This window comes from Pristiophorus japonicus, chromosome 15, assembly GCF_044704955.1.
Source record: "Pristiophorus japonicus isolate sPriJap1 chromosome 15, sPriJap1.hap1, whole genome shotgun sequence".
Classification (NCBI taxonomy): domain Eukaryota; kingdom Metazoa; phylum Chordata; class Chondrichthyes; family Pristiophoridae; genus Pristiophorus; species Pristiophorus japonicus.
In genome coordinates this window covers 137094001-137108307 of record NC_091991.1, presented here as the reverse complement: position 1 = coordinate 137108307, position 14307 = coordinate 137094001, and the positions used below count along the sequence as shown (strand labels likewise).

Here is a 14307-nt window from a genome sequence, read left to right as displayed (position 1 = left end):
TCATCAAATGACGTCATCAGACCCGCTTCCTGCTAATAAAGAACCTGAGATAATTTTTGGGAGTGTAAATTCAGGGTCGTGTGTAGCAAGTATTGAACTATGAACAGGAGGCAGCGCTCCCTCAGCACTAACTTCTTTGGGACATCGTCAGAGTTGTCCTTCCATGCTAAAGCAATTGCAAGTGTGTTATTCAAAAACAACCTGACATAAAGACATCAATTCCTCATTCTCTTCTGGTGGTAGATTTGAGGGCCTGGCCTTCGAACGTTCTTTTCCTCGGACGGCCGAAGGCTGCACTGGAGGCGGTGTTGAATCTCCTCATCAATGTCTGCTTTTGTTGATAAGAGGCTCCCGAGGTATGGGAAATGGTCCATGTTGTTGAGGGCCGCGCTGTGGGTGTTGATGACTAGGGGGCAGTGCTGTGTGGCGAGGACAGGCTGGTTGATGATCTTTGTCTTACGGATGTTTAGCGTAAGACCCATGCTTTCGTATGCCTCAGTAAATACGTCGACTATATCCTGGAGTTCAGCCTCAGAATGTGCGCAGACGCAGGCGCACCAACATCAGTGTCCTCGTCCAGGCTAACATCCCCAGTATTGAAGCACTGACCACACTCGATCAGCTCCGCTGGGCAGGCCACATAGTTTGCATGCCAGACACGAGACTCCCAAAGCAAGTGCTCTATGCGGAGCTCCTTCACAGCAAACGGGCCAAAGGTGTGCAGCGGAAACGTTACAAGGACACTCAACGCCTCCCTGATAAAGTGCGACATCCTCACTGACACCTGGAAGTCCCTGGCCAAAGACCGCCCTAAGTGGAGAAAGTGCATCCGAGAGGACGCTGAGCACTTCGAGTCTCATCGCCGAGTGCATGCAGAAATCAAGCGCAGGCAGCGGAAAGATCGTGTGAAAACTACACCCCTTCCCTCAACGACTATCTGTCCCACCTGTGGCAGAGTCTACGGCTCTTGTAATGGACTGTTCAGCCACCAAAGAACTCACTTCAGGAGTGGAAGCAAGTCTTCCTCGATTCCGAGGGACGATGATTCTCTTCTCCAGCGGTAGTTCATCTGACTTAGCTCAGTGCCACTTACTGTCGCCTACATAATGGGAGGACAATTCACTGCTGTCCTAAATATTTTTCTTTGTAGAATCATAATTCCCTGTAGAGATATTTTTTGTCTCAAAACATATAATGAAATAGCATCTGCACAATAAAGATGCCATGCTACTTGCACATATGACATAGTGCAAAAATAACACTCAGCTCTTCTCCCTCCTGAATGAACACTTTAGTAGTAGCCGGGGCACTTTGGAACGCATAAAATACCATAATATTCCAAAAAAATCAGCAACTCTTTGTTTGCAGAAAATTAATTGAGTTATTTTCATCATGCCACAGGAAGATAATATGATGTGCTTGGTGCAAATCATGTAACTTTTTAATATATTTACAAAAAACATGCTTTCAAACACTTTTTCACAAAGACTGATGCATGGTTTTCATCAGACAGAAAGCAGAAGGGGCAGTTGAATCTGAAGATACAGATCAAGAACCAAAAAAATGTCAAAGGTTTGGCCTGGATTTTGAGGCAAGGATAACTATGAGGCTATCGTTGACATTGTTATTCTGGCATAAATCAGACAACAGCGTCCTGGGTCTGTACATGCACAATTAAACGTGGAAATCAGGAAGTTGCTGTTCGAGATGCCATGCTCCTCCAGAAGCCTCGTGAAAACAGTATCTCGCCAAGACATTCGAAATTGAAACACATGAAGGGCGTGAAGTTGCTGTACTTACCCACCAATTATCAACGAAACAGGCCAGAAAAAGTTAGGACTTGTCCATTCAAGTGCAAGTGAATTTTTCGCAGCGTGATAAAATCTTAATTATTACCAAACATCCTCTCTGGCACTGAAAATTTACTTTAAAAAGTGTGGAGTCTCATTCTTTCAGATTTTAATTATTGTTGGGAGATTTTTTTTAATTATTTTAAAAAACTTTTTCTTTGTCACTTATCTCTCTCTCTTAATCCTATTTTTCTTTCCCCCTCTTTATTTTGCTTTCTGTACATGATTTGGCATTGAATTAAATATTCTAACTTAAAGATTCCTGATTTAGACTCTGTGGGCCGAAATGCCCCTTTCGTTAAGGCCGTTAGCGGCGGAAAGCAGCAGCGCGGAATGGCCGCTGATTTTTTGGCAAATGGCCGCCATTTTAGAAATTGCCCTCCTGCGGCATCCTGGCGGGAACCATATCCGCTCCGCTCCCACCACTGTCACTGAGCCCGCCGAAGTGCGACATCAGATGCGCACCGCCGATGTCCCGTCCCAGAAGTGAAATTCAGCAGAGAAAATCTTCCGGCCACTCCTTGGTGCCCCCGACAGGTTGGCCCGAAAATTATGCCCCCAGGTTCGGCCAGGCCGCCAACAGGCAGCCCTCTTGGGTGCCAGGCCACTGGCCCAACCGAAAGTCACCCTGCTGGCCCAGTGGACCCAACTTAAAAACATGCAGAGCTCGCAGCGGCCCTCCCCTTTAACTGAATGGAAGTGACGTGGTGACGCGCCGTGGTGACGTCATCAGCATTGTGCCGATGACTGAGAACTGCGGCTATCCCGCCCGCACTTCCGCCCCTCTTATGACCGACTTTCCTGCTCCGCCCCATGACTGACTTTCGCCTGGTCGGAAAAAAAATGCCAAAGAGCTGAATTTCGCAAGTTAGGCTGCCGCGGAAATACGGTGGGTGCGCCCCGTTTCCGGCGGGGGGTGAATTTCGGCCCCTATGTGCCTCAGGTGAGGATTCTTCAATCTGATTGGTTGAGGGGACACACCATTATTTGTCCTGTTCACACAGGTCCCAGATCCCCTGTCGAAGGCGCTGTGCTGTTATGGATTTCTAATTAATGGCCACAGAATGTCCGTGGGCAAGTGCAAGCGGTGTTTGTTCGCCACTAACTGCAAAATCCAGACCAATATGTAAGCGAATAGAACGACGGACAAAACTTAATATGGACAAGCGTAAATTACTATCATAGGAAGAAAACTGGATGACACACAACGAATGCTGCTACAATTCTAGGAGTGAAGCTCAAAGAGATCGAGCAGATTTTGTGGATTTGATGCTCAGCCCATCCAATCACTATGGAGCAGCAATCAACAAAGCAAATACACAGCTGAACTATTTGCTCAAAGCAATAAAGTACAGGTCAGAGGAAGTCAGTCTCAAGTAGTACTCTGGTCAGACTACACATTGGCCTGGATTTTGCGGTGGGTATGCGGAGTACTCTCAAGTGTAAAAAAAATAAATGCAAGACTAGTGAATGGGAAGGACTATAGGGTTTTTCTGGAAGGACTAGGCAAGATGAGTCGAATGCCCTTTCTCGCCCACATTTATCTTGCGAAGACAGTATCTCCTAACTACAGAACTGCAAAACATGGCTAGGGCCGATTTAAAACTGGGCCAAAGTACTCCAGGAACTTGAGCACATAAATCTAGGCAGACACTCCAGTGCAGTACTGAGGAAGTGCTGCACTGTCGGAGGTGCCGTCTTTCAGATGAGACGTTAAACCGAGGCCCCGTCAGCCCTCTCAGGTGGATGTAAACGATCCCATGGCACTATTTCAAAGAAGAGCAGGGAAGTTATCCCCAGTGTCCTGGCCAATATTTCATCATCATCATCATAGGCAGTCCCTCAGAATCGAGGAAGACTTGCTTCCACTCTTAACGCGAGTTCTTTAGTGGCTTTACAATCCAATACAAGAACCACAGTCTCTGTCACAGGTGGGGCAGATAGTCGTTGACGGAAAGGGTGGGTGGGACTGGTTCGGAGCACAGCGCTTGCTTTGGGAGTCTCATGTCTGGCATGCGAACTATGTGGCCTGCCCAGCGGAGCTGATCAAGTGTGGTCAGTACTTTGATGATGGAAATGTTGGCCTGGTCGAGGACGCTAACGTTGGTGCGTCTGTCCTCCCAGGGGATTTGTATGATCTTACGGAGACATCGTTGGTGGTATTACTCCAGCGACTTGAGTCGTCTACTGTACATGATCCATGTTTCTGAGCCATACAGGAGGGCGGGTATTACTGCAGCCCTGTAGACCATGAGCTTGGTGACATTATTTATCCCTCAACCAACATAATAAAAAACAGATTATCTGGTCATTATCACATTGCTGCTTGTGGGGGTCTGCTGTGTGCAAGTTGGCTGCCATATTTCCCTCATTACAACAGTGGCTATACTTCAAAAGTATATACTTCAAAGTGCTGTCAAGCGCTTTGAGACATCGGGTGGTCATGAAAGGCGCTCTATAAATGCAAGTCTTTCTTTCTAATGCTCCTCCGCTTTCCCATCGTGAAATGGGGTGATGGGGTTCACGGCGTGGGGCGATGGGGAGGGGGATTCGCGGCGTGGGGCGATGGGGAAGGGGGATTCGCGGCGCGGGGCGATGGGGAAGGGGGATTCGCGGCGTGGGGCGATGGGGAAGGGGGATTCGCGGCGTGGGGCGATGGGGAAGGGGGATCGCGGCGTGGGGGGGAGGGGGATCGCGGCGTGGGGGGGAGGGGGGTCGCGGCGCGGGCGATGTGACAGACAGCGGGTGAAGCTCACACCGAGCGCCGGCTCCAGTTACCTCTTCCGCCACATTAGTGTTGAGCACAAGGACCAGGTTCCCGGGGTCACAGTACAACTTGAGGAAGTTCAGCAGAATCCGGTCTATCCCCATCCCCTTCGCCGTGATGACCAGCCCATCTTCGTGGAATACATCCAGAAAAATCTGACTCTCGTGTTCCAGCAGAGGAGACATCTCCCGGCCCGGCCCGGCCCGGCCCGCTCACTGCTGCCCACCGCCGAGGAATTGCATCCCACCGCTCACAGGAACCACCCGCCCCGTGCGCCTCAGCAACTGACCTCCGGCCGCAGCGCCAACTGCAGGCCGAACCCTGTAAACACGCGTCTCCTGCTTGGTCTTTTCGGGCTCCTTCACAAACTACTGTCAGACCAGGGTTACTAGCTGTCCAGGATTGTCTCCAGGAATTGAAGATTCAGCTCCTGCATGCTGCTGTGAGCAATCAGAGAAAACACACTCCGAAACATAAGGGAGAGGGAGGAATTTCTGGATTGTTTTATCCAGAAAACAGTCACACCCCAGAGGAAAGCACAGGTTCAGGAAAGGGAGGTTGTGACTGTTAAGTGGCCGGGTAGCAGGGACTTTGGAGAGGTTGAGGAGGAGGTCCCGCAGGCACTGGTCCTTTCCAAAAGTTATGATGCATTCGCTACCTGTGAGGACAAGGAGAAAGACTGGGGAGGACAGCCACAATGCAGACCAAGGCACCGTGGCTCAGAAGGCTGTCAAGGGAGAGGAGGAGGAGGGAGCATGGGAGCAGAATAGAAGTGTGGTAGTGATAGGGGATTCTATAATTAGGGGGATAGATAGCGTCCTCTGCAGCCAAGAAAGAGAATCCCGAATGATACATTGCCAGGGTAAGGGATATCTCGAGGCATCTAGAGAGGAACTTAGAAAGGGAGGGGGGTAAATACAGTTGTCGTGGTCCATGCCGGAACAAACAACATGGGTAGGAACAGGGAGGAGATTCTGCTGAGGGAGTATCAGGAGTTAGGAGCAAAATTAAAAAGCAGGACCTCGAGAGTAATAATCTCTGTATTATTGCCCAAGCCACGTGCAAATTGACATAGAAACAGTCAGGTCAGGAGAATTAACATGTGGATAGAGGGCTGGTGTGGGAAAAAGGGGTTCCTGTCCATGGAACACTGGCACCAGTTCTGGGACAGGAAGGAACTGTACCGATTGTGGTGTCCCTGCACCTTGCTACTGAATCACACGAGGCATGTACTGCAGACACAGTCACTGCGTGACCTTTCTTTATTTCCAGGACCACGAAGTGATGACCCTGCGTGGGACCTCCCTTTAAATACCTGAGTGCCCAGGTGAGGAGTGTCTCCCACAAGTTCACTCCCTGTGGTCAAGGTGTGCATTTCCAGGACATATATACAGTGTACAGTGTGGTTGCATGAAGATTACAGTTACATGAAGGTTACAGTTGTATGAAGGTTGCGTACATGACATCACCTCCCCCCTCATGTCTTTTTGTGTCAAAGGTTACGTCTTTCAGGTGGTCGATGCTCTCTCGTGGAGCGCCGCAGTTGGGGCTCTGGTGGCTGAGCCATGGCATGCATCTCTTGTCACCTGAGGTGATTCCGGCCTGTCCGGGCTGGCCGCAGGGACTGTGCGTGTTGGTGAATGTCCTTGTTGCTCGTCCACTGGCAGTGGTGTGGGTAACATCTCATGCTCTTCTTCAGGTTCGTCAGTGTCTATGCTGAACCTTTTCTTTACTTGGTCCAAGTGTTTTCGGCATATCTGCCCATTGTTGAGTCTGACCACTATGACCCTATTCCCCTCTTTGCCAATTATGGTGCCCTCAAGCCACTTGGGTCCCAAAGCATGGTTAAGAACAAATAGCGGGTCATCTGTTTTTATACCCCTCCCCCTTGAGTTTCGATCATGGCACTCAGTTTGGGACTGGCGCTTGCCCTCAAGAATGTCTGCTAGGGCTGGATGAATGAGGGACAGCCGCGTTTTAACGTGCGTTTCATGAATAGTTCCGCTGGCGGGACTCCCGTGAGCGAATGCGGGCGGGACCTGTAGGCCAGCAGGAGGCGCGATAGGCGGTGCTGAAGGGAGGGTCCTTGGATACAGAGCATGCCCTGTTTTATGACTTGGACCGCATGCTCCGCCTGGCCATTGTAAGCCAGCTTGAATGGCGCTGTCCGGACGTGTTTGATGCCATTACCCGACATAAACTCCTGGAATTCATGGCCGGTGAAGCACGGGCCATTGTCGCTGACCAGAATGTCAGACTGTGGGTCGCGAAAACCGTGCGCAGACTCTCCACTGTGATGTGTGTCATGCACGAGTTTAATATGATGCACTCGATCCATTTCGAGTATGCATCGACAACGATCAGGAACATTTTTCCCATGAACGGGCCCGCGTAGTCTACGTGAATGCGTGACCATGGCCTGGTGGGCCAGGGCCACGGACTGAGGGGGGCCTCCCTGGGGGCATTGCCCAGCTGCGCACACGTCGTGCACCTGCGAACCCAATGTTCCAGGTCTGAGTCAATCCCCGGCCACCATACATGTGACTGGGCAATGGCCTTCATTAACACGATGCCAGGGTGCTCGCTGTGGAGGTCCCTGATGAATGCTTCCCTTCCTTTCTGGGGCATGACTACCCGGCTGCCACATAGCAGGCAGTCGGCTTGGATGGAGAGCTCATCCATCCGTCTCTGAAACGGTCTGACCTCCTCGGGGCACACCCCGTGTGCGGGCGCCCAATCCCCAGTCAGAACACATTTCTTTATCATGGACAGGAGAGGGTCCCTGTTGATCCAGATTTTGATCTGGCGGGCTGTGATAGGGGAGCCTGCGGTGTCAAAAGCCTCAACGGCCATGACCATCTCAGCGCTTTGCTCCGATGCCCCCTCAGTGGTGGCCAGTGGGAGCCTGCTGATCGCGTCAGCGCAATTCTCGGTGCCTGGCCGGTGCCTTATGGTGTACTCATACGCAGCCAGTGTGAGAGCCCATCGCTGTATGCGAGCTGACGCATTGGGATTGACAGTCTTGCTGTCGGACAACAGGGATGTTAACGGCTTGTGGTCCATTACTAGCTCGAACCGCCTACCGAAAAGGTACCGGTGCATCTTTTTCACACCGTAAACACAAGCGAGTGCTTCCTTTTCGACCATGCCGTATCCTCGCTCTGCCTGGAAGAGCGACCTGGAGGCATAAGCCACCAGTTGGAGTCAGCCATCATCATTACTTTGCTCTGCAACACGCACCCAACCCCATAGGATGATGCATCACATGTTAAAACCAGTTTTTTACAGGGGTCCTACAAGGTCAACAGCTTGTTAGAAGCAAGGAGGTTCCGCGCTCTATTGAAGGCCCGTTCTTGACAGTCCCCCCCAAAGCCATTCACAACGTTTACGCAGGAGCATGTGTAATGGCTCCAACAATGTTCTTAAGTTCGGCAGAAAGTTCCCGAAATAGTTCAAAAGTCCCAGAAATTATCGCAACTCCGATGTGTTGCCGGGCCTGGGCACCCGGCGGATTGCCTCCGTTTTAGCTTCGGTGGGCCGAATCCTGTCTGCGGCAACTCTCCTGCCCAAAAATTCGACCTCTGGGGCCAAAAACACACACTTGGGCTTTTTCAACCGCAAGCCTACCCAGTCCAGTCGGCGTAGCACCTCCCCCAGGCTTTGGAAGTGTTCCTCGGTGTTTCGCCTGTTATTAGGATGTCGTCTTCGAATACGATCGTTCCAGGAATGGATTTAAGCAAGCTTTCCATGTTCCTCTGAAAGATAGTGGGCACCGAACGAATGCCAAACGGACACCTGTTGTAGATAAATAGCCCCTTGTACGTCGTGATGGTGGTCAGAAGCTTGGATTCTTCAGCCAGTTCCTGAGTCATGTAGGCCGAAGTGAGGTCCAACTTGGTGAACAGCTTGCCACCTGCCAGCATGGCAAAAAGGTCCTCCGCTCTCGGAAGTGGGTATTGGTCCTGCAGTATCACTCGGTTGATGGTGGCCTTGTAGTCACCACAAATCCTGACTGAGCGATCCGCTTTGAGAACAGGAACGATGGGGCTTGCCCAGTCACTGAATTCAACTGCCGAGATTATGCCCTCTCTGAGCAGCCTGTCCAATTCACTTTCAATTTTCTCACGCATCACATACGGCACTGCTCTGGCTTTGTGGTGCACTGGTCTGGCGTCCGGGGTGATGCGTATCAATACTTTGGTGCCCTTGAAAGTCCCGACACCTGGTTGAAACAGTGCCCCGAATTTCTGTAGGACCTGTGAGCATGAGCTTCGCTCCACAAATGAAATGGCGTGCATATCCCCCCCATTTCCAGTTCATCTCGGCTAGCCAGCTCCTCCCCAAAAGTGCGGGTCCATTTCCCGGGACAATCCAGAGTGGCAGCCGGTTCTCTGACCCATTATGTGTTACCACCAAGTTTGCACTGCCTAACACTGGGATGATCTCTTTGGTGTACGTCCGTAGCTGCGTGTCAATGCGTTCTAGTTTTGGCCTGCTAGCTCTGTGTGGCCATAGTCTCTCAAATTGTTGGGCGCTCATAAGGGACTGGCTGGCTCCTGTGTCCAGCACCATGCGCACCGGGATGCCATTCAATAAAACTTTCATCATCATGGGTGGCATTTTGGTATATGAGCTATGGACGTCAGCCACATGAACCCACTGAACTTCAGCATCCATGGCTTTGCCCCAAGTATCATCCTGCATTGCAGACCTCTCGTCTGGTTCTTCTATCTCGTAGATTAGCCTCGCTACAGCCTTCCTGCACATTCTGGCCAAGTGTCCACTGATGTTGCAATTCCGACAGATAAATTGCTGAAACCTGCAGCTTTTCGCAGTATGTCTAACCCCCATCTCCAGCTTGAGCTGAGGTTGTTGTTAACAAAAGGACTGTTACCAGGCATTCCTCTCTGATTGTCCCTTTGGTTGTTTCTAAGCGCTCTGATGGTGGGTGTCAATGGTCCCATCACGGGACGCATTGTTCCTCGAGATGGCGTGAATTGCCGATCCCCTTTCCATTGTCCCTGTTGCGGGCCCATCCTAGCGTCGGTTGCTGCCTCTCCGGTTTCGAAATGCCCTTGCCTGCCTGCGGGGTCCTGAGCCGCGTTCACAATGTTAACTCCCTGGTCCATCGCCACGTTGGAACCAGAGCTGCACGCGTAACTTTGCTTGGTCTCCTCTTCCCCTGCCATGAAGGTCTGAGCTATCAACGCCACCCCTTCTAAAGTCAAGTCCTTGGTCTCTATGAACTTCCTGAAAATCCCGGCATGACTAATGCCCTCAATGAAGAAATCCCTTAACATCTCCCCCTGCAGGTGTCTGTGAACTTACAGAGACTGGCCAAGCGCCGCAGGTCCGCAACGAAGTCCGAGATGTTTTGTCCCTCCCGACGCCGGTGTGTGTAGAACCGGTGCCGGGCCATGTGAATGTTACTCGCCGGTTTGAGATGCTCACTGATCAGCTGGCTGAGCTCTTCGAAGGACTTGTCCGCCAGCTTCTTGGATGCGAGCAGGTCTTTCATCAGCGCATACGCCTTTGGTCCGCAGCTAGTCAGTAGATACGCCCTCCGCTTGTCAGCCGCTGCCGCTCCCAGCCAGTCCTTCGTGACGAAACTCTGCTGGAGTCTCTCAACGAAATCGTCCCAGTCCTCACCCACACAGTAACGTTCCTCTGTGCTACCAGTGGTCATCCTTGTGGTTCGGTGATTCCCGTTTCTCGTCGCCAAATATGGTGTCCCTGCACCTTGCTACTGAATCACACAAGGCATGTACTGCAGACACGGTCACTGCGTGACCTTTCTTTATTCCCAGGATCATGAAGTGATGACCCTGTGTGGGACCGCCCTTTAAATACCTGAGTGCCCAGGTGAGGAGTGTCTCCCACAAGTTCACCCCCTGTGGTTAAGGTGTGCATTTCCAGGACATATATACAGTGTACAGTGTGGTTGCATGAAGGTTACAGTTACATGAAGGTTACAGTTGTATGAAGGTTGCATACATGACACCGATGGGACAGGCTCCACCTGAACTGGGATGGGACCCGTGTCCTAGTGGAAAGAGTAAATAGGGAGGTGGCAAAGGCTTTAAACTAGTAACACGGGGGGAGGGATCTACAAGAAATGAAACCATCCTAAATATAAACAAAACAGGAAAGGAGAGCATAGGGAAGACTAAAGTAAGGGAGGACATTGATGGCAAGGGAATAAATAGTTATAGAACAGGTATGTAGAAAGATGATTAAAAATAAAGTGAGAGGAAGTGCTATTAAAACTGAGTTACACTATCTGTAAAGCAATGTACACCGTGTCCATAATAAAACAGGGGAACTGGAGGCAATAATATGTTGCCAGGAACCAGACATAGTAGGAATTACTAAGACATGCCTACAGAAAAATCAGGACTGGGAATTAAACATTGCAGGGTATAACATTTTTAGAAAAGATAGAGAGGGAAAAGGGGCAGCTGCAGTAGCTGTACTTCTTAGAGATAACATAATGAGAGTAGAAAAAAATGACACAGCTATCGGCAAGACAGAAATAGAATCCATGTGGCTAGAGATAAAAGATACTGAAGTATCAATCACAGTAATAGGGGTAGTCTATAGGCCACCTAATAGTGAAAGGGAGGTGGAGGAAGAAATATGCAAACAAATTAGGGAAATGAATAAAAACATAGGGCTAGACTTTCCACTTGGTGGCTAAGGCAGAAAAAAATGGGTCTTGTTCCAGCGATGTGGGACGTATCGCCCGTGCTGATCATCGGCTCAAGGCCCATTTTTTTTTGCGATTTTCCACTCAGTCTTAGCCCAGCGATGTCAAATGGGCGATGTGATTTCTCGGCGATCTCACGATCGCCCAAAGAAAACAGAAGTGAATGAAAAAAAAGCTTCCCTAGTAACACATTACTGCGCATGTGCAGGTTGATTTTTTTTTCAGGTTGATGCTCTTTCCCGTGTTTTGAGAGGTCAGGGGTCTTCACACATGCTCAGAAGCTCTGTGTGGGTCTGGGAGAGAGAGAGAGAGAGAGAGAGAGAGGAGAAAGGAAGCAGGGATTTGACAAAGCCTTAATTCATATCAATTGAAAGAATGGAGGGATCTGTAGAAAGGTGAAGGGCCAAGCCCTTCAGCGAGGAGGCCAATGAGGCCCTAGTGAACAGTGTTAGCGCGAGGTGGGAGGATCTGACACGGGGTGGGCATGGGAAACCTCCACCCCGTGCATATCAGAGGATTTGGGCAGAGATTGCCGACGTGGTCACGTCGACAGCTAATGAAGCGCGGACACTGGACCAGTGCCGCAAAAGATGGAACAGTCTACTGGCGGCTGCAAGAGTAAGTTGAAATTTATATTTGGAATCATCCATATTTATTATTTAATGATGTATGGAAATTCTAATTAGAATCTGCAATGTTATCTTGTAATGTTTAAGAATAACTAACTAACTAAATTAGGATTAAATTATGATTACATTTATGCACCGCAACATAAATTTGAATGTTACAGTATGAAATATCTTATTCCTATGCAATCTAGTGCAAAGTTGTAATTGAACTTGTAAATCTGTCAGTCTTAAATGTTTATTACCAAATCCATTTGCTTATGCCGTGCAATGTTAACTTATCTATTGCAGAAGAAGATATCTATCAACCAACACGAGCAAAGCAGGACGGGCGGGGGCTGTGCCATGCTGCAGTCTCTCACCGCCTACAAAGAGCTTGCAGTGGCCTTGGTGGGACCAGAAAGCTGTTCGGTCACAACCCATGGGTGACTTTAATATGCATATAGATTGGGTTAACCAAACTGGAAGCAATACGGTGGAGGAGGATTTCCTGGAGTGCATAAGGGATGGTTTTCGAGACCAATATGTCAAGGAACCAACTAGGGGGGAGGCCATCTTAGACTGGGTGTTGTGTAATGAGAGAGGATTAATTAACAATCTCGTTGTGCGAGGCCCCTTGGGGAAGAGTGACCATAATATGGTGGAATTCTACATTAGGATGGAGAATGAAACAGTTAATTCAGAGACCATGGTCCAGAAATTAAAGAAGGGTAACTTTGAAGGTATGAGGTGTGAATTGGCTAGGATAGATTGGCGAATGATACTTAAGGGGTTGACTGTGGATGGGCAATGACAGACATTTAGAGACCGCATGGATGAACTACAACAATTGTACATCCCTGTCTGGCGTAAAAATAAAAAAGGGAAGGTGGCTCCACCGTGGCTATCAAGGGAAATCAGGGATAGTATTAAAGCCAAGGAAGTGGCATACAAATTGGCCAGAAATAGCAGTGAACCTGGGGACTGGGAGAAATTTAGAACTCAGCAGAGGAGGACAAAGGGTTTGATTAGGGCAAGGAAAAATAGAGTACGAGAGGAAGCTTGCTGGGAACATTAAAACGGACTGCAAAACATAGAAACATAGAAACATAGAAAATAGGTGCAGGAGTAGGCCATTCGGCCCTTCGAGCCTGCACCACCATTCAATGAGTTCATGGCTGAACATGCAACCTTAGTACCCCATTCCTGCTTTCTCGCCATACCCCTTGATCCCCCTAGTAGTAAGGACTATATCTAACTCCTTTTTGAATATATTTAGTGAATTGGCCTCAACAACTTTCTGTGGTCTTTTGAGACAGATGAGGCACCGGGACCAAGCGGTGTGCAGGTGGTGACGCCAAGGCGCGTGACATTGCAGACGCCGACCCCACGGCGGTCCGGTCAGCGTGATATGCACTCGCCTGCCATGGGGGACCAGATGGAGAGCTTACTACCCCTGTGCAGGGAGACGGTCGCGATTGGTCGCGACCTTATCCAGGGGTTCGCGGGTTTCTCAGCCAATTGGAGCCAGTTCTCCACAACCTGGAGCGAGTTCTGCTCACGCTTCTCCAGCTGAGAGACGTTGGAGGCGATCAAGGAGCAGACAGCCGCAACAAATGCCCTACGGCACGCGTTGCTGGCTGGACACGGTGCTGCACCCCAAGGTGTCGTGTCCACTCGCAGCGAGACCCCAAGCACACAAGCGAATACGGAGGCCACAGTTCCTCCTGACTCGGAAGTAGAGCCTGAGGCTTCTGCTTCCGTTCCGTTACCTCCGCCACGGCAGGAAGTCTTGCCGTCCCACTCTGCACGACGTCTTGGTGTCGGTCTGCGTAGACCAAAACGGGCGCGTGGGGTGCGAACACGGGGTGGGACAGGATCTGGAGGGAAACGTGGCCGCAGGTAGGGAGGGGGGAGTGCTTTTCAATAGTTCACTTGTTTCATAAATGTTCACTTGTTATTATCACTTTATTATTCTCTCGTTATTGTTACTAAATTGGGCACTTGTTATCAATACTTAAATGTTCACTTGTTATCATTACTTAACTGTTCACTTGCCATTCTTACTGAAATGGTCACATGTTATCGTTACTGAAATGGTCACTTGTTATCATCACTGATATAGTGTCTCTGCACCTTGTTACAAACTCACACGAGGCATGCATAATTCAGACACAGTGACTCTGTGACCTTCACTTTATTCCCAGGACTAAAGATTGTTGATCCTGGGTGGGACCTCCCCTTTTATACCTGGAAGCCCAGGTGAGGAGTGTCTCCTGCAAGCTCACTCCCTGTGGTCAGGGTGTGCATTACAAGGGTACAGATACAATGTACATGAGTTACAGTTACATAATTATTGTCATTGCAAGATGGTGAAAT

At 49.7% G+C, this 14307-nt stretch overlaps 1 protein-coding gene across 1 annotated transcript in view; it reads right to left on the bottom strand.

Moving 5' to 3' along the window:
- ercc4 (excision repair cross-complementation group 4) overlaps positions 1–4852 on the bottom strand; it is a 52259-nt gene extending 47407 nt beyond the window's left edge. Inside the window, exon 1 of the mRNA XM_070900956.1 lies at positions 4629–4852. Within this exon, the coding sequence (XP_070757057.1) occupies positions 4629–4802 (174 nt within the window). The 5' untranslated portion in view covers positions 4803–4852. The remainder of the gene's footprint in view (positions 1–4628) is intronic.
- Between the last annotated feature and the right edge of the window lie 9455 nt (positions 4853–14307).